Consider the following 20781-nt stretch of genomic DNA (forward strand, 5'->3'; position numbering starts at 1 on the left):
ACATCATGTCACTTAATCTTCACGACGGCCCTGTGAGGTGGGTCCCCAGGTCCCATGATCACAGGAGCAAAGGGAGAAAGAGAATCACACAGTTTCTCAAAGTCACCAAACCAGGAAAGTGACACAGCTGGGACTCAAATTCAGGTCATCCCCAGTTCAGAGCCTTTGCTTTTTGTGTGTGTGCATGGCAGCACACCGCTTGCAAGATCTTAGTTCCCTGACCAGGGATTGAACCCATGCCCTCAGCAGTGAAAGCGCATAGTCCTCACCACTGAACCGCCTGGGAATTCCCAAAACCTTTGCTCTTCACCACGTGCTATTCTGCCTCCAGAGAGGAGAGCGACCACCGCCCCATGTGTTACAAAGCCTGAGAACTGGGGGGAGGAAGGACCCCAGCCTTCTGTCAGGAGGGAATGGAGAAGGCCTGGGGAAAGCAGGTCTGGCCCGGGGCCAGGCGGGGCAGGCGGGCCCTAGCTGTCCAGGGCTTCCAGGGAGCAGGGGCCAGGCCGGGCGCTCAAGCAGAACCAGAGATGGGCTGCCCTGCCCCTCGGCCCGGGGCCTGCTCCACCGCAGTATCCAGTTACGGCCAGCTCGGCGCTTCCCCAGTCACGCCACATTTAGCTTTGCCGAGTGAGCGGCACCGGGACATAGAGAAGGGGCGGCAGGGACTCTTGAAGGGGCGGGAGAGCCTCCCCCAGCCCCCCGCCTGGACCCCAGCTCCCAGCCCCCTCCACCACCGAGCCTCTGAGGGACTTCAGGCAAATGCCTTCCCTTCCTGGTCACCACCACCTCCTTGTCAAATGAAAGCAGTAAGCTTATTTAGCAAAGATGTACCAACCCCAGGCAGGGCACACAGGGGGCCTCCAAGGCCAACCCTCCCTCCCAGAGCTCTCAGGACAGCAAGGTGGGGGAAATGAAGTTGTCCTGCTCTGCAAGAGGGGTCTTGGGTAAGTGTCAACCTCAGGCTTTTCTTGTTTGGCCCCCTAGCTCAGGCACCCCCACTCTGATCCCCACTAAGCAAAGAAACTAAGGGGAGTATAGACTCCAGAGTTGGCCAGATCTGGGTTCAAAACTTGACTCTCTCAAGGATTGGCTAGGTGACTTGGGCCAGTTATGTAAACCCTCTGAACCTCAGTTTCTTCATCTGGAAAGTGGGATTAATAATGCACCTTCCTCACAGGATTATTCTGACAAATGATGAGGAAGTTCTCCTAATTATTTATATAGTGGCCAGCCCAGAGCAGGCCCTCAGCTCAGGGTAGACTTTCTCAGAGTTTACTCGGGCAAAGAGGAATACATTCAGGAGAAACTGCCCTTTGTAGGTGGTGGAGAAGGAAGGCAGAGAGCTGAGGTTAGTAACAGTAAGAGACATATCAGTCGTGCTGTTAATAAGGGGAGCTGGCATTTATTGAGCACTTGTTATAGCTAGCCACCGGGCTCAATTCTTCATGTGCATGATTTCATTTAACCCCACATCTGCATGAGGGCGTCTCTCTCTCTCTCCCTATTTTTGCAGATGACTGATGCTGAAGCTCAGAGCTTTGCTGACACAGGTAGCAAGGCAAGAAAAAGGCTGGCTTTGAGCTGGGTCTTTTTTTCTTATTTAATATTTATTTATTTATGGTTGTACTGGGTCTTAGTTGCAGCACGTGGGATCTTTTGTTACAGAGCGCAGGTTTCTCTCTAGTTGTGCACAGTCTTACTTGCCCCGTGGCATGTGGGATGTCGGACCAGGGATTGAACCCGAGTCCCTTGCATTGGCAGAAGGATTCTTAACCACTGGACCACCAGGGATGTCCCTGAGCTGAGTCCTGTTAACCACTCAGCTATGCTGGACACAGAGTTCTCCTATAACTCTAGAGTGTCTGAGCAGAAAGAGCCCTCACGTGTCACCTAATGCAAGCCCCGAGTTTTCCAAATGGCGAGTCTAAAGCTCAGAAAGGGCAGAGGCCTGCACAGAGTCACAAGTACTTTGGAGTGTGGCAGACACAGGAGAGAACCCTAGAGGCCACACACTCCTCAGTGTCATGCCAGGCTCACGGGGCCACCAGAATCCATGTCCCTGCAGGTTCCCCAGCTTCTCCCTGTGTGTCTTTCCCCGTCTGTCTCTCACACTGTTTATCTGCTTCCTTCTGTTTCTGATGTTTCTCTCAGCTTGTCTGTCTGTCTGTCTCTGCCTGTCTGTCTCTCTCTCTCTCATCAGACGTCTGGCTGGAGGCAGGGTCCCAGCCCAGGGAGGGGGTGGGAGGGGTGGACTCGGGCTTGGTCAGCCCCGGACGCTGGTCCTCGCTCTCATCACAGCCGGCTTTCTTCGAGGCCAGGACTGGGTGATGGTGTCGCTACTCCCGCCACAGTCTGACGTCACGCTGCCGGGCCCTGCCAGGCTGGAGGGCGAGCCCCAAGGGGACTTCATGCAGGCACCGGGCCTCCCAGGCTCCCCCGCCCCGCAGAACGTAAGTACCTGGCACCTTGGCCTGGGTTGAGGCCAAGACCAGAGGGCTGCACGACAGCAGGTGGGCCATCACCCCCACCCCCCTGGGACCTCCCTGCTTCTGTCTTGTCCTTTCTCCCAGCAAACAAGTACCCAGGGACTCCCAGATCCCGAAGTGTAGAGATCTGGGCCTCTGCTTGTCCCCTGGGTCTGGGACTTTCCCAGGGCAGGGCTGTGCATCCGTCCTGTTGGGGGTGATCTGAGGTTCGAAGCAGTGCGTCCTCATCAGATCAAGGCTTCCAAGGGCGGGTGAGGTCTCTCTCCTCCACCGGGGGCTCCCCAGAGCTCAGCCACAGACCCTCTACCCTCGCACAGAGTCGGGTCTGGATCCAGCCTCCGCTCACAGGCTGTCTACCCTCTGTCCACCCCAGAAGCACGCCGGCTTCAGCTGCTCGTCTTTTGTGCCTGATGGCCCTCCAGAGCGGGAGTCCTCACTGCCCCCCCACAGCCCCAGCATCGCGTCACCAGGCCCTGAGCAAGTCCACTGTCCAGCAGGCCCTGGCCCAGGCCCCTTCCGGCTCTCACCCTCAGACAAGTACCCCGGCTTCAGCTTTGAGGAGGGGCCCGCGAGCGGTCCCGGGCGCTTCCTCAAGGGCAGCCACGTGCCTTTCCACCCATACAAGCGACATTTCCACGAGGATGTCTTCCCCGAGGCCCAGACTGCCCTGGCCCTCGATGGACACTCCTTTAAGACCCCGGGGGCACTGGAAGCCTTTGAGGAGATCCCTGCGGATGTGGGGGAGGCTGAGGCCTTCCTGCCTGGCTTCCCTGCCGAGGTCTGGTGCAACGGGCTCCCCTACCCCAGCCAGGAGCACAGCCCCCAAGTCCTGGTGAGTACCAGCACCAGCGCGCACCCCATCACCCCTGTGCCAGTTCCCAGCACTCCAGAAAGCCTTCTGAGATCAAACTTTCTGCCATCCCCTTTCCAGACCTTTCTACTCAGGGTCAGTGTACACCTGCAAGCTCAGAGAGTTGGGGTCTTTCAGCTTCATCCAGAGCCTCCAGGTCAGCTGAGGGAGGGGGTGCTGACCTGGCCCGGTGTCGAAGGGGTTGGGTCAGGGAGTCTGGTCAGACCCTGGGATGCTGGAAGCTCCCCAGAGACTCCTGAGTCAGGATTCTTATATGCAGCTTCTCTCTGTTTGAATGTCAAGAATCCCCAGCCAGACCTTCACACCCATATGTAAATACGAGAAGAAAAACATTCCAGAGGCCTGGAGAAAGGGCTTAGGGAGGAGTCACAGAGCACCATGTTCTCCATTGCAGCAGCAGCACGCAGAGTTGGGAGAGGACTTAAGACTTCTCAAAGGACACTTACAGGCCCCATTCTTTACCTAGAATGAGGCCTGGGTGTATTCATAGAAATACCTTGAAAGCATCTTAGAAGATCAATATGTCCTTTCATAGCCATACCCATAAACTCTGTGACCTTGGGCAAGTCACTTAACCTCTCTGAGCCTCATCAGAAAAGTATACTTACCAGCACCTACCCCATAGGCGTATTGCCTTGGGAAGAGGAAAACCCACTCCCATTTGGGGCTGCGCCTACTCCAGATACAAGAATACTGGAGTGGGTTGCCATTTCCTGTTCCAGGGGATCTTCCCAACCCAGGGATCAAACATGCATCTCCTGCAAGTCTCCTGCACTGCAGGCAGATTCTTTACCGCTGAGCCACCCAGGAAGCCCCATCCCATCAGTTACTGCCCCGTAAATGTCCACTCAGTGCCAGCCTCTGGTCACTGTGCCAGATGCGTCCTTTCAAGTACCCTGTTTAATCCTTATGACAAACCCTCTAAAGATTTCCCACTATCTCCATTTTGCAGAAGAAGAAACTGAGGTCCCATAGAGATCAAGGAGAAGAACTTGGGCCCAAAGACCCACAGCAGGATAGTTGACTCGCTGAGTGACCTTGGGCACATCCCTTCCCTTCTATGGGCTCAGCCTCATCATTGGCCAAATGATAGGGTTGGACATAGTATTCATGGCCCTTCTAGGCCTGAGATTCTACGATTATGGATATCTCTGCATCAGCCACCCCAGGGCACACCCAGGAAAGAGCTTACAGCTGATTTGACCCTCTGGGCCCAGATGCTGGCTCCCCAGGCGCCTGGTAATCCCAAGAAGAATGGTCCACCTGCTCTTGGCCTGGTTTAGCTTCCAGTCCCTAGCGGTGCTCTCTGTCTGGGTACCTCCTCAGGGTAGAGCTCTAGGCACATCCCTGGGGGTCCACATGGGGCTCACAACCTGTGGGAAGCCAGGATCTGGCCCCCACCACCACCAGCAGCTGCAGACTCCTTCTGCCAGAGTGGGAAAGGGTACAGGGCTCCGGCAGACTAGCAACTGGGTAGACTCCTCAGGGGCTTTCCAGGAGGTACGAGCAGTAAAGAAACCGCCTGCCAATGGAGACCTAAGAGGCACCGGTTCAATCCCTGGGTTGGGAAGATCCCCTGGAGGAGGGCATGGCAACCCACTCCAGTATTCTTGCCTGGAGAATCCCATGGAGAGAGGAGCCTGGTGGGCTATGGTCCACAGGGCTGCAAAGAGTCAGACACGACTGAAGCAACTTAGCACACAGCACAGACTCCTCAGAACAGAGAGCAGAGGCTCTGAGTTGGGGGTGCCCAGAGCAGAGGGGACTCACTAGCCCCCTCCAGAGAACCTGCTAGATCTACCATGGGCTTTGCAGAATAGGAAGTAGTAGGGCCTTGGGGGCCCCAGCTAGACCAACCCGTCTGGCCACTTCCTGTGCTCCCTCCCCATGGCTCTGCAATGGGAATTCCAGAGCAGTGGTCCTTTGCGGATCTTCTCTGAGGGGCTGGTGGTCCTGAACCAGGAAGCAGGTCCCGAGCCAGGCTTGGTGAGTGGGGTCAGCCCGCGCATCCTTGTGCCATTCCAGGGTCCTACCCCAGCTTCAGTGTGACTGACGACAAGTCTCCCCCACTTCCCTGGACAGCCCAGCCCCAGCCTCTCACTTGCAGGGAAGTGGGGGGTAGGGAGCACAGTCAGCTCCAGCTCCACCACTAAGCTGTCTAGTTTCCTCGGGGAAAATCCTTGTCCTCCTCTGTTCTCAAGTATTTGTTCTCCAGGAATAAGCTTTGCTAGAGGCAAAGGTGGAATTGCTTTTGCATAAGGTTCAAGGTGGATGATAGGAAGGAAGAAAGACAAGGTCCAGCCTGGTCATCTGTTTCTTTCCTTCCAGCAGGGGTCAGAAGTCAAGGTCAAGCCCCCAGCTCTGGAGAGTGGTCCGGGGATGTACTGTTACCAGCCCCCCTTGCAGCACATGTACTGTCCTACCCAACCCCCCTTCCACCAGGTGGGTCTGGGGCAGGTGGGCAATTTCCCCCAGGGTCTCAGGATATTATGTTCATGTGTGATGTGTGGGTGTATATGTGAGTGTATGCGTGCACACCTGGATGGGCAGGTAGGGGCAGCAGGGCCCTGAAGCTCAGGCTGGGCCACCCAGGGTGGGGAACAGGGGTTCACAGGAAGGGAAGCAATTGCCCTTCTCACAGAGTGGGCGGGGCTTGTCTGAGACCCAGGCAGTGCCTGAGAGGTCTGGCAAAGAGGGTGGGGCTGAGACTGGGGCAGGGCCAGGTGGAACCAAAAAACGGAAAGAGGAGAACAAGACAAGGACTGAGCAAAGAGAAAAGGAGTTTAAGTGGGGTGACACACGAGGCTGAACACCGCAGGAAACAATGGGCTCCTGCCTGGGTCAGCCACCGTCTTGGTATGTGGCCTTGGCCTCAAACTTCCCTTTAGCCTAGACAGGGTGGGACCAGGAGTGAAGCTAGGGGATCTTCCCTGTTGGAGGCTCCCAGTCCCCATCATCTTTGGCCCTATCCCCCCTCCCCACGATCTCCTAGAGAAGGGAATGGCAACCCACTCCAGTATTCTTGCCTGGAGAATCCCATGGACAAAGGAGCCTGGCGGGCTACAGTCCATGGGGTCGCAAAGAGTCGGACACGACTGAGAGACTAACACTCTTTCCACTCCCCACCCCACTGCTCAGCCTTATCTCCTCCCTGATTCACAGGATGCCAAGTAATTGCCCCACACTGGCAGGGGATGGAGGTTTTTAAAAAGAGAAAGAAAAGTGCCCCAGAGCAGCCAGGCAGCTCCCAGGAGTCACCGGGCAAGACAGAGCAAGTGGCTGCCCAGCGCCCAGCTCTATCCACCTGCAGCCTGGCACTGGGACAGGCCCTGCCTGTGGAGCAGGTTCTACTCCCAGCTCTTTGGCATTGGCCCTGATGTTGGCCAAGCCAGGGAGACAGGCACGTGGGCGGGAGGGTGGTCAGACTGCTTGCTTTGTGGGGAGAAAGAAAGAGAGGGAGGGAAGCAGAGGGAACACAGAATCATCCCCACTCTGTGAGGAGCCTGGCTGGAGTGGCCGGGCCATCCTGAGGCTCACAGTCTGACCCAGGATAGGGGCATCCCTGAGGCACCCTGGCCCAACAGGAACCGAGCCACAGCGGGGCTCAGGGGCTACCAGACCCTAGACGGCCTCACTGTGTCCAGCTCTGTCCTGATACCTTCTGTTTTCTGCACCCCCTCCCCGAACAAGATGGCCTCACCCAGGGCTTTATGGAGCCTGCAGAGAGGGTGACTCAGTCACTAAGTGTCTCTCGGGTGACCTGGAAAGAGCACCTCAGCCTGGAGCAGATGGGGGAGTCAGAGTCTCCTACCCCCCTCTCATCCCCATAAAACACCATCCCTGGCAGCCACTCCCTTTGCTGTAAAAACCACCTCCTACCCTCACCGGCCCACCACCACGACCAGGCCTTTCAAAGAGCCACTGAAACTCGTAAAAGGGGCCAGTGCCCAGCAAACACCCAGGCCGGACACCCCACTTCCGGCCCAAGCACTCCAGGAGATGCCAGGGAGCACCTGCCCTAAAGGGTACAGGGGCCCGAGCTACCCCTCACACTCTCTAGTTCAGCTCCTGTCCTATCACCATGGCAACCAGGGTACCTAGAGGGCTGAGAGGAAGATGCTGAAGGAGGCTTTGAGACCTCTGAGACCCTGACTTCTGGAATGTGGATCTCCTCAGAGGCCCTCCCAGGACAGCCACATCCTTGGCCAGCCTCAGATAGCTCTGCCTTCGGGGCCCATGACCATGGATGGTGGAACGCTTGAGAGAAGAATCTAGTTTCAATTCCTTCTCTGGATGTATGAGTGGGGGAAGGGGGCTCCCTTCCTTGGGAAGACTGGTTACCATGGCAACCACTCTGCCCCTTTGACCTCTACAGTACTCACCAGGTGGCAGCAGCTACCCTGTACCCTACCTGGGCTCCTCACACTATCCCTACCAGCGGATCGCACCCCAGGCCAGCACCGACGGGCACCAGCCCCTCTTTCCAAAACCCATTTACTCCTACAGGTATGTTTCTCAGCATTCTGGGGTAGAAGGAAGAGGGGTGAGAAGTCCCTGGGGAAACTGAGACATGGAATCCTTGAGGTATTAGGGTAATGGTAGGGGGGTGGAAGTCATACCTGGTAGACTTCCAAAGGATGCTAGAGAGAAGAATCCAGCCTGGGGGCAGGGGGCTTGACCAGCTCCCCTCTGAGCTCTCGTCCAACTCTGGGGAGCAATGTCTGTGGCTCAGCTCAGAACATGCTGGTGCCCTGGGGTGAGCCCGCTAGGTTCTAGCCTCCTGGGGCCCTGGGACTGAGAGTTTAGGGGGGGACGCTTCTCCCTTTCCCCTCCTGCAGACTCAGAGAGAAGCCTCACCCCAAAGCGCCACCAGAAGTAAACAAGGGATGAGGTCTGCAGAGGTGGTTCAGTTACTCAGCATCTACCAGATCTAGTGCAGCTGCTCTGGGGCTGGGGTTGTAGGTGCCAGGCCAGCAGCACCCTGCCCATCTGGGATCCCTTCCATCTGAACTTCCATTCATCCAACCAACACTGATACTCAACCTCCTGTGTGCCAGGCCTCATGTGGGGTCAAGTCATCAGCCAGGGTGAGCTCAGGAAATGGAAAAGGTACTTACACATCATCCAGGAGCACAGAGAAGGGGTTTGTGGAAGGCAGGATGGTGCACAGAAAAGAGCACATGTAATCTTTGGAGTCCAGTAGAACTGGGTTCAAGTCCAGGCTCCGAATTTACTAGCTGTGAAACCTCAGGCAAGTGACTTAATCTTTCTAAGCCTCTGTTTATTCATCTTAAAAAAAAAAAAAAAAAAAAAAAAAACCAAAAAACTGCAGTATTCAGGCCTTTGGATGGATTGAGAGAATATGCTTGGCACATTGTAGGGGCTCAAATAACCTGAGTTCCCTGCCTTACTATCCAATATTCCAGCAATTGGCTGAGGGCTGATTGGTAATGACAGCGTCCATTTAATGAGAGCCTTCTATATGCTAGGCAGCATCCTTAATCTTCACGACTCTGAGGTAGCTATTACTTTCTTCTTTTCAAAGCTGAGGAAACTGAGGCTCAGAGAGGTTAAGGCACTCACCCAAGGTCACACAGCTAGTGAGTGACTAAAGCCAAGAGTGTAACCCAGCTCTCTTAGATGCCACAAGACCCTCGAATATCAGTAATTCCTAACTTCACTGGATACTTTCTCATCCTTTCTCCTCTTGACCGCCTCTCACCCATGAATTCTGCAGCAGGCTCTTCTTTCTTGACTGTTCCAGCCAGGGTAGGAGGGTGGGGGAAGACTCCAGGCCCGATCAGAGGTTCCAACTCTCAGAGCTTTCTCTGCCTTCAGCATCCTCATCTTCATGGCCCTTAAGAACAGTAAAACTGGGAGCCTTCCTGTCAGCGAGATCTACAATTTTATGACGGAGCACTTTCCTTACTTCAAGGTGAGCCCCAAATCCACCCCCACCCCACCACCCCCAAGTCCTGGGGCAAGCCAGACCTCTCTAGAACCAGAAGATAACATTGGGAGGTGGGAGATAAGTTTGAATGAAAGCCAGGAGAGGGTGTGCCCTCCCACCACACGCTTCCCTTTGCCCTTCAGAAGGACAGTTCTGTGTGGGCAACAGAGAGCTCAAGCCATTCACCAGAGGTCACACAGCAGGCTGGAGTCAGACCTCATGCTGGTGGAAGGTGGACATGGCAACCTGATAGGCTTCAAGGCGCATCCACCTACCCCAAACGGGGAGACAGAGCTTGGGAAGAAATGAGAGGCTGTTCCCACCGCTGCCCCCAGGATGCTGTGGGACTGAGGAATTTGGGCGGGAGCTGGCCAGCCAATGTGACCCAGGATGCTGGGGCTGCAGAACTCATTGCCTTCCTGGGAGAGATTAGGATCTGCCTCTGTGGGCGGCAGGCTCAGCTGCAGCTCTGCCAGAAAGTGGGGTGTGGGCTTCACAGTCTTAGAGTGTCCTAGGGAGCTGGCTGTTTCACCTGACCTTCCCACGGACAGGATCTAGTCTCTTTCAACCATAGAAGGGGCTTCTGGGGTTCCACCAGACTCTTTCCCTAGAGGCAAAACAAACACCCTTCTCTCTCCATTTGCTCAAGGCCAAACAGCAGGTGGGATCACTTGCTGCTGGCTCAGGCTTTCTGGCTTCCCACTTCTCTTGTCTGCAGGCTCCCCAGGCCCTCCAACAAAAACCCCTCCTTCTGGGGTGGGTGCAGGGGAAGTCAGAACTTGTGTATAAGGAGTACCTTCTCCAAGGCGTACAGCCTGATGGATACAGTCTCACTTGCTGCCCGGGCAAAGGGCGGGAGCTGAGACCCAGGTAATCCAGAACTCAGCTCCACCCACCAGTGGGTGATTTCTGACCCCACCATCTTCCCAATTTTGCTGTCTGGAGATAATTTGAGGTTGATATTCAAACAAGGGGCTTTCCTGATGGTTCAGCGGTATAGAATCCACCTGCCAGTGCAGGAGATGCAGGTTTGATTCCTGGCTCGAGAAGATTCCTTGGAGGAGGGTATGGCAACCCACTTCAGTATTCTTGCCTGAGAAATCTCATGGACAGAGGAGCCTGACCAGGCTACAGTCCTGGGGTCGCAAAGAGTGGGACACAACTTAGCAACTGAACAAGAATTCCAGCAAGTTCGTACTTGCTGAGCTGCCACCGAATGACGAAATGGGCAAGATGGCCAGAGTTCTGGCCAAGAACAAAAAAGCATGGTCATCCATCAGAGCTTCTGGACGGGAGAGGAGCAAGGAGAGATGGCACTGGGATTCAAGCAGCAGCAAAGCCGGTATCCAGGGCTCGCCCTCTAGATCCCAGCATGTCAGGGGGCCAAAGTCTCATTGACCTGTAAAGCGTTTAGAGTGTCCCCTAAGGCTTCAAGGAGTCAGGCCAGAGAGAGGGAAGTGGGGGAGGGCCCTGCCCCATTCCTCTCAGCTTTTCCTCCCTGCCAACTCCCAGCCTGGCCCCCAGCCCCTCCCTACATCTCATCTTCCTGGCTTAATTATTTTTCCTGGGAGCCGTGTAATCCCTGTTTTATGGGGCTGAGGAGTGAAGAGGTCTAACTGCTTTTTTTTTTTTTTTTTGGTTCCAGTTGTTGTTCTTAGCCAGTTGCATCACTCCCTCCCTCCCAAGTTTACATTTGACTTCAGAGAGAAACCATCTGTGAGGATGGGACGGGCCCCAAGTGGTAAAGATAATCCGGTGGGGTGACCTGGGCAGGGCCCTTAGTTAGGGAACAGAGTTGGAGTCTGGCTCTGACCCTGCCTCCTTATGTGATCTCAGCCTGGACCCTTTCTTCTCTGGACCTCAGTTTCCCCGTCTGTAAAATGGTCAGATTGGACCAGTTGGCACACAGGTTCCTTCCAGCTCTGACAAATCCCCTCCACCCACCTAAGGAAAGAGTTCAAAGATCCTCTCCCCACCTCTAGCTCTCATTCCCCAGTTGAAGGTCATTTTTCTGGGCTAGGACAGAGTGGACCCTGGGGTGGGCAGCACTCACGCCCAAGGCAGCTGAGATGGGCGTCCTGAAGCCCTGTGAGTCAGGGATGTGGGATGGGGCAAGTTCCAGCCACTGGACATAATTGCTAGTGCTGACCATCCCTCTTCCAAACAGGAAATGGCTGGGGTGGGGGCTGCTCTGGCATCCCAAAGTCACAGATTTATGGGGCTGTAAAAGGGCCCGGTGCCCATTAACTCTGCCCACCGGGCCACACAGTCTTGACTCCTCATAGGGACTGCTGTGGGAGTTGAAGGTGAATCCCTAGCTGGCTGGTCTGGTGGCTTAAGAGTCTTCTCTCATGACCCTGGGAGCCTTGGGGGTCATCTCAACCAGCCCCCTGACCCAGGCCAGTGGCCCCTAAGAAAGGCTTCAGCCGCTCCTGCCAACCACTTGCAGCGATGCTGGCAGGGTCCCTGTTCTGCTGGACATGATTCAGCCTGGCTGCTCCCTGGGGCAAATGAGCTGGGGAGGAGGGAGTGGCCGCCCCTCATTAGGCAGAAACGGTGAGCTGGAAGGGAGAGGGGCCGGGAGGTGAGGGTGCAGAAGGACCTCACCAGGCAGAGTGGATGCTCTGCCCACAGTCACCCCTGCTGGGCCCAGGACTGTCATAGAGCCTGGAACAGAGCTCTGGGCTGGGGGGTGCGGGGAGTGGGGGAGGGTGCCCAGTGGCACCCCCGCCACCGCCTCTCACCCAACTGAGTCAGCCTAATGGTTTTTACAACCCTCCCTGGGCACAATTACTGCACTGGTGGCATGACCAGGCCTCCTAATGGGTGTTTATTCTGTTGGCACGAGCATCCCCCGCCTGAGGGCTGGCCTCCCCACCAGGGCACGCCCCCTGGACACACGCATGTGAACACCCACACACACATACAATCATGGATATCCACACACACCCCTAGAGAGACTTTCTCACACACACACATCCTTAGCAGCACACACATGTCCTCACACTCAAAGGAATTCATGGACCCACACCCCAGAGTCAGGCTCACAGCAGGGAGACACAGCCCCAGAGAGTTCAGCATGGCAAGGCCCTCTCCACACAGGGGTCCAAGCACAGGCCTGGAGAGCCAGCAGGGAGTGGTCCAACCCCAGGTCGGGGAGGGGCAGCACCTCCTCCTTAGCACCCACCAGCCCCTCCTGTATGAATCACCTCGACAGTCCTCTGAAGGGCATGGGATAGGATGGAGGTAGATTTTAGGTGCTAATAACTGTGACTGAGGTTCTTGCCCATCCCTGCCCCACTACTGATGGGACTGAGTGTGGGCTGGTCGCTGAAGAGCTCAGCAAGCCCCAGAGTGGGTGGCAGTTGTGTGCCCAGACAACCAGGGCTTTTTCTGAACCCAGCCTGAATTCGTGTCTTGCTCTGCTTCGGCAGACGGCGCCTGATGGCTGGAAGAATTCTGTCCGCCACAACCTGTCTCTTAACAAGTGCTTCGAGAAGGTAGAGAACAAATCGGGAAGTTCCTCTCGCAAGGGCTGCCTGTGGGCCCTGAATCCAGCCAAGATCGACAAGATGCAGGAGGAGCTGCAGAAGTGGAAGAGGAAAGACCCCATCGCCGTGCGCAAGAGCATGGCCAAGCCAGGTGAGGCTGCCGGCCGGCGTGGTGGACCCGGGGTACCCAGAGCCAAGAAATTAAGAGTGGGGTGGTGAGAACAGCTGGGTGACGGAAAGCTGATGAATAAGGAAAGGGCCTGAATGTGTTTCCAAGGCTGGGAGTGACTGTGGGGGAAAGGAGGTCTCACAGTGTCCTCTCTTGGGCCTTTTCAGAGGAGCTGGACAGCCTCATTGGAGACAAGAGGGAGAAGCTGGGCTCCCCACTGCTCGGCTGCCCACCCCCTGGGCTGGCAGGCTCTGGCCCCATCCAGCCCCTGGCACCTCCAGCTGGGCTCTCCCAGCCACTGCACTCAATCCACCCGGCTCCGGGCCCCATTCCTGGCAAGAATCCCCTGCAGGACCTACTTGGGGGGCACGCACCCTCCTGCTATGGGCAGACATACTCGCACCTCTCGCCGGGCCTGGCCCCTCCTGGACCTCCGCAGCCGTTGTTTCCACAGCCAGATGGGCATCTAGAGCTGCGGGCCCAGCCAGGCACCCCCCAGGACTCGCCTCTGCCTGCCCACACCCCACCTAGCCACAGTGCCAAGCTGCTGGCTGAACCTTCCCCAGCCAGGACCATGCATGACACCCTGCTGCCAGACGGAGACCTTGGCACTGACCTGGACGCCATCAACCCCTCTCTCACCGACTTTGACTTCCAGGGTGAGCTGGGGATGGGAGGGGGGAGGTGGGACAGGCCTTCAGAGGAGCAGCTGGTGGCATGGCCCGGCCTGTCTCAGTCTCCAGGTTGCAGCTAACTGCCCAGTTTCTGGAGCAGAGAAAGCCCAGAGCTGGGAAATGGGTGGTGGTGGTGGTGAAGGGTCAAAGAGGAATATTCTTGCCCCTTGAACTGGTTCCAACTGACCTATCACCAAACCACTCTCAGCTCTGGGCTGAAAGTGCCTGGGAGAGCCTGGGTCTTGGGAAGCTACTGTTAGAGACAGGCAACTTGAGCCGCATCCCCCTCCAGAAGTGGGGAGCTGGGCTCAACAGCCTCAGAAGAAGATATAGACCAGGGGTGCGTGCCCCCCAAGTAGCTTCAGAAGAAGATACAGGCTGGAAAGGGGCCAATGGTCTATTCCATAGTTGATTGTAAGCAACTGAGACTCTGAACATTTCCAGAAGTGACTATATTTTTGGAGTTCATCACCTAATGCAGAAGAAGGAGAGAGATCTGCCCCGAAAAGAAGGGGAGGCCGAGGAGCTAGGCAGGTCCCAGGAAGAGATTCTGTCTCTTCCATTCTGTCTCGCCTGCTTCGTCTCTGCCTGTGACCAATCCCACCCATTCCCATCTAACCTCCAGTGCACCCCCCGGCCCTGGTACTGGCCACAGGAGCTCTGAAGAAGGGTGCTGACCCAGGCCTCAGGCCCTCTGTGTGCACTGGGGTAGGGGACGTCCACAAGCAGGTGGGGCAGCTGACCCTCAGAGATCTCCCAGTCTGATGAGGAGAGAGCCGGGTCTTGGGAAGCTACCCTTAGAGAAAGGCAACTAGAGCCGTAGCCCTGAAGTGGGGAGCCGGGCTCCACAGACTCAGAAGAATCTATAGATATGTGGGCTACCATAGACATTTACCTGAGCCCTACTGTCTGGCATCTTGTGAGGCACTTTACATGTGCTCTCTCACGTGGGCCTATAGGCTAGGAGGGATTATTCAACCCATTTCACAGATGCGCACCATGGTTAAGTAACTTATTCAAGGTCACGGAGCTAGAAAGAAGGAGAGTTAGGATTGGAAGCCAGGCAGCCAGTCTTGGGTTTAGTTCAGCCCCCTTCCTCCACACCCTGCAGCCCTGATCCCCAGGGAAGGAGCCCCAGGCCCTGGGCAGCCACAACGCAGGTCACACGACACACAGAGAGGGATTGGGTGCGGCACAGTTTGCATCCCAGAGTCAGTGCTTCCAATGGGGAGTCCTTCCTGACAGGGCTTTGCTCCTGTTCCTTGGGCCCTGCAATGGAGAAGCCCAACCAGCTCACTGGATGCTGCGGTGCATTACTGGAAGATCCTTGGTCTGGGCTGCACATTCACCTTCCTTGGGAACCTGGACAAGAGCCAGGGTGAAGAGTTCCTAGGGCTCCCTACCCAGGGTAACCCCAGAATGTACAGCATCTGCATCAACCCTTCCAACAGGCAGCTCTTAAATCCTTGACCACTCCCCCACCCCCAAAAAAAGAGCCACAGAGATCATCTGGGCTATGGCTTTCAAAATGTCCTACATGGGAGGAAGATGCAGAGAGGTTTAGCAACTGCCTGGGGTCACAGAGCTAGTGCCAAAGGTCTGCTCTCCAATCAGTGTCACCCCAGTCCTGCTCTCTTTAGCGTGTGAGAGTGTGGGGTGAGAGGCAGACAGGGCTCGTTGGTGCCTCCCAGTGACGCCTGTTTTCTCCCCCAAATAGGAAACCTGTGGGAACAGCTGAAGGATGACAGCTTGGCCCTTGACCCCTTGGTACTGGTGACCTCATCGCCGACATCGTCTTCGGTGCCACCAGCTCCCCCTCCCTGCTATCCCCCTGGGCCCTGTCTGGCTGAGACTGGCAGTGGGACAGGCGACTTGGCACCCCCAGGCAACGGGGGCTCCGGGGCACTGGGTGACCTGCATCTCACCACCCTCTACTCTGCCTTCATGGAGCTGGAGCCCACACCCCCCGCGGCCCCTACTGGCCCCTCTGTGTACCTCAGCCCCAGCTCCAAGCCCATGGCCCTGGCCTGAGCTATGCCCCACAGCAGCTCCAGCCTTTGCTTGGCCCGGAAGTCCCAGCCGGCCGCCCATATCGGGCTCACCTTAAAGGTCAAGGAAGGAAACACACTCCCTGTCCCCTATGTCATGAAGCCAACTTGGTTATTAGCTGGCAGCTGGGGGTGGAGAAGTCACCACCCAGGATACTGCCCCTCGCACATTTCCACCGCCTGGTACACCAGCTCCTGGCCCAGGGACCCCGGAGAGCAAGTGTCTGGGGAAGAAGAAAATGCACTCTCCATGGCTCACACTCATCCACACTTAGGCTCTCGCGTACATGTGCACAGGCACACACACACATACACACACAGTTATGCAGACATACACCCACTCACATACCTTATATCCAGAGGAATCAGAACTATATCACAGACTTCACTGGGGGGCAGCTGAGAGCTGAAGGGTTTGGTTATCAAAAGCTCAGGGCCCCCAGCCAGGTCCAAGACCACCCTGGAACCCTCTTCTGACGTCCACATTCTCTGCAGGCCTGCCCCCCCTCCAGGAGTGATCTTTCCCAGAAGCCCCCTGTATTTATTCTCCCATCTTCATCCCAGCAGCCCATCGAGAAGGAGGAGATATGGAACCTCTCCCAAAGTTGTCTGTGGGCCCCCAAGGGGGTGCTGATATTCACAGCACCCACCCTGCCAGGCTCTCAACCTGTCCTCAACTTAAGCTCTATCTGGCTTCCCCTGGGGGAAGACACACAGGAGGGCAAAGTCCGCTCCAGGACCAAACTGAGCCCACTTCCGACACAAAGTGTTTGGAAAAACCCTTGCCCTCGGAAACTTGAAAGTGTCCTTTTGCCCCAGCCCTGGGTGCCGGAATGGCCCCTGCAGGTCACTACAGTCACCCCTGAGAGCTTCATGTAGCTTAGGTCCCAGCTTATGAATACTCCTGTTTCAGACAGCCTGGGCAGTTAGGGAGGGAACTCTGCTTCAGGCTGGTGTGGGAGCACCCATGCCTGCTCTCTTTGACCACTTGGCAGGTCCAGGATGCCCCTGGAGCAAGGGGGTGCCCACCGTGTCCTACCTGAGAGCCCGACCCACACCAAGTAGGCTAAGTGGGAGCTTCAGCCTGCCCGGGGCCTGAGGGTGACAAGAACACCCCCTCCCCCCGAGGTTGGGCCCAGGCTCAGATGAGACACAAGCAGAACCCTTGATGGCCTGCCACTGTTCCCTGTCCTGGAACAATAAAGCAAATGCCTTGTGGTCTCAGCTACCAAGACTTCGTTTCTGGACCTCCCCTCCCTGGAGCAAAAAGGTAGATTCCCTGAGCCTGTGATCTTACCCCAACCCTCACCCAGACCTAGGAAGTTTCAATTTGAAGAATGAGGCATCTCAGAGGGCTTCTGAACAGCAAGGAAAGGATAAGGGGATGAGGTGGGGCGGAGGGGCGGGGCCCGGGGAGCATCTCTTCCCAGGAAAACTTCCTGAAGGATTGGAAGCAGCTGCTGCCCTGTCCAGAAGCAGGGAGGGAAGGAGGGAGTAGGTACCCTTCCCCACATCCCTTCCTCCTGAGATCTGTCCCTTCCTCAGCCTCCATCTCCTCACACTAAGAAGGGGTCACTTCCCTATCCAGACTGTGCCTTTCTGCCCTCATCTTTCCCTCTCTGGGCTCTGGTTTCCACAGGTGGCATGAACGAAACGTAGCCTGGCGCTGTGTGCCCTGCTGGCCCTGGAGGGTGGTCTCTGGAGGGTCAGGGCCCCATTCAGTCCCACCACCAGGCAAGCTGCTGTCACCAAACAGCTGCCTGGGAGGCAGCCCCACATTCGGCCTGAATGGGGATAGGGCAAATGTGGGAGCCAAAAGCTTATCCATGGACCTTGGACCTTGATCTCAGAGCAGCCATGGGTGGGCCTTCTGCTTAGAAAGTTTTCCCAAGGGCCAGGGCCTGGGGGCCAGCCAATGCCACCTACCTCGGCCAGAGGACATTATTGCAGAGGATCCCATAATAGAACCCTACCCTCCATCAGCACGCTCCCTCCCGAGGCTCTAACGCTGGGGCCAGAGCTAGAGGGCTGCAGGGGTGGGGTGGGGTGAGGCATGGCCAGCCAGTGTGCCCAAGAGAAAGAACCCCCACCTCCACCCCGACCCAGCCCAGCCCTGTGCAATACGAAGGGTGAAGCCTCTCTATCAAGCCCCCAGCTCTGGGCAACCCCAGGCTTGTGTCTTGATACCCAAGCCCCCAAGAGCAGGGTAAGTGTTCCATGGGAGAACTTTACTGGGACCTACTTCCTTGCTTCAGAACCTCGGACCCTGGGGGCTCAGATGACCTCCTCTACACCTCCAGCCTAGGCAGCTGGAGGCGGTCAGTCCAACCTCAATCCTATGGGCCCATTCGGCACACATGTAAGTGAGCTTGCCCCTGTGCAAGTAAGACAGGGGGCAAGCAGATAAGCCTTGGGGCCTCATGTTTGTTTGTTTGTAGCCAGACTGGCCCTTGGACTAAAAACTGGGCGGAAAAACAAAACAAACCAAGAAACAGCTGAGTGGCTGCGGCTCTCTGAACTGAGCCCCACACTTCTGCTCATATGCTGCCCCCTGCTGGCCGCTCATCATGTGTTCGCCCACCGTTCAGAGGAATTGTTTGAATGGATCCCCAGGGTCTGAAAGTTCTCTATTTGTGGAAAATTAACCCTTTTAACTTCTCAGGTTTAGGGGCTGTAAACCTGAGAGTTCTAAAACCAGTTAGAATTAATGAGTCCATGAACTTGGATAAATAAATTTCACCTTCATTTTCACTTATCTCTACCTTGAATTTAGCATTTCCCTCGATTAAGAATGTCGGCAACAAATCACAATTAACTTTTCACAGAATTTGTGACTTTGTCATTAGGTAGAGAAATCACATAAGAAATCACAGATGTTTTCATAATATAATACAGGCATCGCAGAATATATCTATATATCGATGTATAGTTTTTAACACGTAAAATATATAGGATTACAACATACTATTGTACATAAAAGCTTATGATCCACAGGCTTCAGTAGAGACAACAAATGGGTCCATGACACACAAAAAAGTAAAGCCCCCTTTAGGACTTCCCTGGTGGTCCAGTGGTTAGGACTCCACGCTTCTAGTGCAGGGGGCACTGGTTCAATTCCTGGTCTAGAACTAAAATTCCACAAGCTGCGTGGTGTGTCCCCAACCCCCAGAAAAGTAAAGCACCCTTACTTTAGTTGCCAGGTGGTGGGAAAATGGAGGGTGGCTCCCAGGGGAGGGGCCAGGCTAGGGAGGAAGGCACTGGGGGCTGGGGACAGCAATTCTTCACTGACTGGAAGGGAAGCATCTCAAAAATTTTCAGTGGGTTTGGTAGTTCCTACGGGCACCCCTAGCTTCAGCCCAAATTGGCATGAGTGGTGGGTTCCCCTGCAGTATCTGGGCTTTCCTGCCCAACCCAATGGTAGGGTCCTCATGACACCCCTAAGGAGTCAAAGCAAAAAATATCTGGCTGACTTCAAAGAGAATGTGAGGCACAGCTCTTGCAAGGTTCAGCTCAGCCTTCAAGGACAGCTCATCAGCACCAGGACCAGAACAAGCCCCACCCGACCGTTTCTTCCTCTTTCTATAGCCCAGGGATTCTCTTGGTTCCCAGGAAAAGTGCCAGGAACCAAATGTACCCAGGTGCACCGTTAGCAGCAGGATTAGTGCCAGAGGCATGAAGACTTAAAAGGAGGCAGGGGTCCAAGGCTTCTCCCAGCCAGGCCTCTGCCAGGCCTCACCAGAGGACAGCCTCTTTGATACATGCTCCAGGGATGAGGACCTCAAAACAGGGACTGCCCTACCTGTCTGAAGGTGGAAGTAGAGCAGGACCAATCCAGAACATCCGCCCGATTCGATTTAGCACGCTCCCTGCACTCTCATGACCCTCCATTGTGAGGGGTGGAGTGCTCGTATTGAGTGTGTCATTCATTGGAGACCATTTGGCATTCCTGCCCCCAGGCCACTTAACACCAGGAGAGCCCGGTAACCACCTCATAATCCAGTCAGCATCATAAATGCTTGAAAACTCAGGACAACTTAGACAGGAAGATATGGGCAGAGAGCACTGAAACAAAGGGAACAGCATAAAGCAAGTGTTTGGAGGCCCGATTTATCAGTTGCTTTCAGGAAAGTAAATATTTACAATATGAAAGACGTGTGGAGCCTTGCAATCCAGGTGTTGGCAATTCTCCTGAAGATGATGGTGGGCCACTGAGGAGATTAAGCAGGAATGACCTGGTCAGATTATTTGTGACAGCTGAGTGAAGGGTGGATTGGAATGAAGCTAATAACCAATATATATTGAATGCTAGGCCCAAGCCTGAATGCCTTACATGTGTTAGACTGTCCACAATCAACTCTGAGGATTAACGCCCATTTTTCAGAAAATGCTGGCGCGCGGAGGTTAACTTGCCCTGCCAACATTGCACAGCTATTAAGTAGTCATGTCAGGATGCTCCCCAGTACTTCCATACGAGAGGCAGAGGGGTGCTGAGGAGGATATTGTAGGCATTAGAGTGAGAGGTAAAGAACTGCAGAGAAGCAGATGAAGTTGAAACTTTTAAGAGGCGAAATCTCCAGTGACTGGATGGAGCTAGAGATGGGAGTTGAGACTGAGTCCCTGGTTTGCGGGCTGAATGTTGGGGTGGATAGGATTCATCCACGAATCCTCGCTAGAACCCTCCAAGCAGGATGACTCTTGCTCCCCTGTGTGCCCCGTTCATCTTATTCTAGGACAGATATCTGTTCCCTGTGTCTCACTCATTTATTTATTTGGCTGCACCAGGTCTTAGTTAAGGCATGTGGGATCTATTTCCCTGACCAGGGATCAAACCTGGGGCCCCTGAATTGGGAGCAGAATTTTAGCCACTGGACCACCAGGGAAATCCCAATGTCTCACTCATTTTAGAATCCCAGGGTTCAGCCCAGATCTTGGCCCTCCCGCAAGGGTTCCCCAGAACCCAGGTGAATTGCAGCACTTCCAGGCCTTGCAGGCTTAGATTAATTATAGATTAACTATTCAGGCTACAGAGAGAAATAGTGCCAAGTGTATTCAAATTAGTGCCTAGAACAATAGGCTGTAAACCCTGACA

At 55.3% G+C, this 20781-nt stretch overlaps 1 protein-coding gene across 1 annotated transcript; it reads left to right on the forward strand.

The window, feature by feature from the left end:
- The first annotated feature begins 2304 nt into the window (after positions 1 to 2304).
- On the forward strand, positions 2305 to 16899 carry FOXN1 (forkhead box N1). Its single transcript, XM_070774406.1, has 8 exons — positions 2305 to 2453; positions 2863 to 3321; positions 5689 to 5802; positions 7736 to 7866; positions 9199 to 9295; positions 12745 to 12952; positions 13138 to 13629; positions 15362 to 16899. Exons 1-8 carry the CDS (start codon positions 2331 to 2333, stop codon positions 15673 to 15675), a joined length of 1938 nt encoding a protein of 645 aa, XP_070630507.1. The 5' UTR covers positions 2305 to 2330; the 3' UTR covers positions 15676 to 16899.
- The last annotated feature ends 3882 nt before the right edge of the window (positions 16900 to 20781 follow it).

Source organism: Bos indicus, chromosome 19 (assembly GCF_029378745.1).
Source record: "Bos indicus isolate NIAB-ARS_2022 breed Sahiwal x Tharparkar chromosome 19, NIAB-ARS_B.indTharparkar_mat_pri_1.0, whole genome shotgun sequence".
Lineage (NCBI taxonomy): Eukaryota > Metazoa > Chordata > Mammalia > Artiodactyla > Bovidae > Bos > Bos indicus.

Excerpts from the sequence above, each read along its gene's own strand:
- FOXN1 (XM_070774406.1), top strand. The coding sequence starts at position 2,331 with ATGGTGTCGCTACTCCCGCCACAGTCTGACGTCACGCTGCCGGGCCCT. Across the intron at positions 5,803-7,735 it reads CCCAACCCCCCTTCCACCAG|TACTCACCAGGTGGCAGCAG; the intron begins GTGGGTCTGGGG and ends TGACCTCTACAG. Across the intron at positions 12,953-13,137 it reads CAAGAGCATGGCCAAGCCAG|AGGAGCTGGACAGCCTCATT; the intron begins GTGAGGCTGCCG and ends GGGCCTTTTCAG.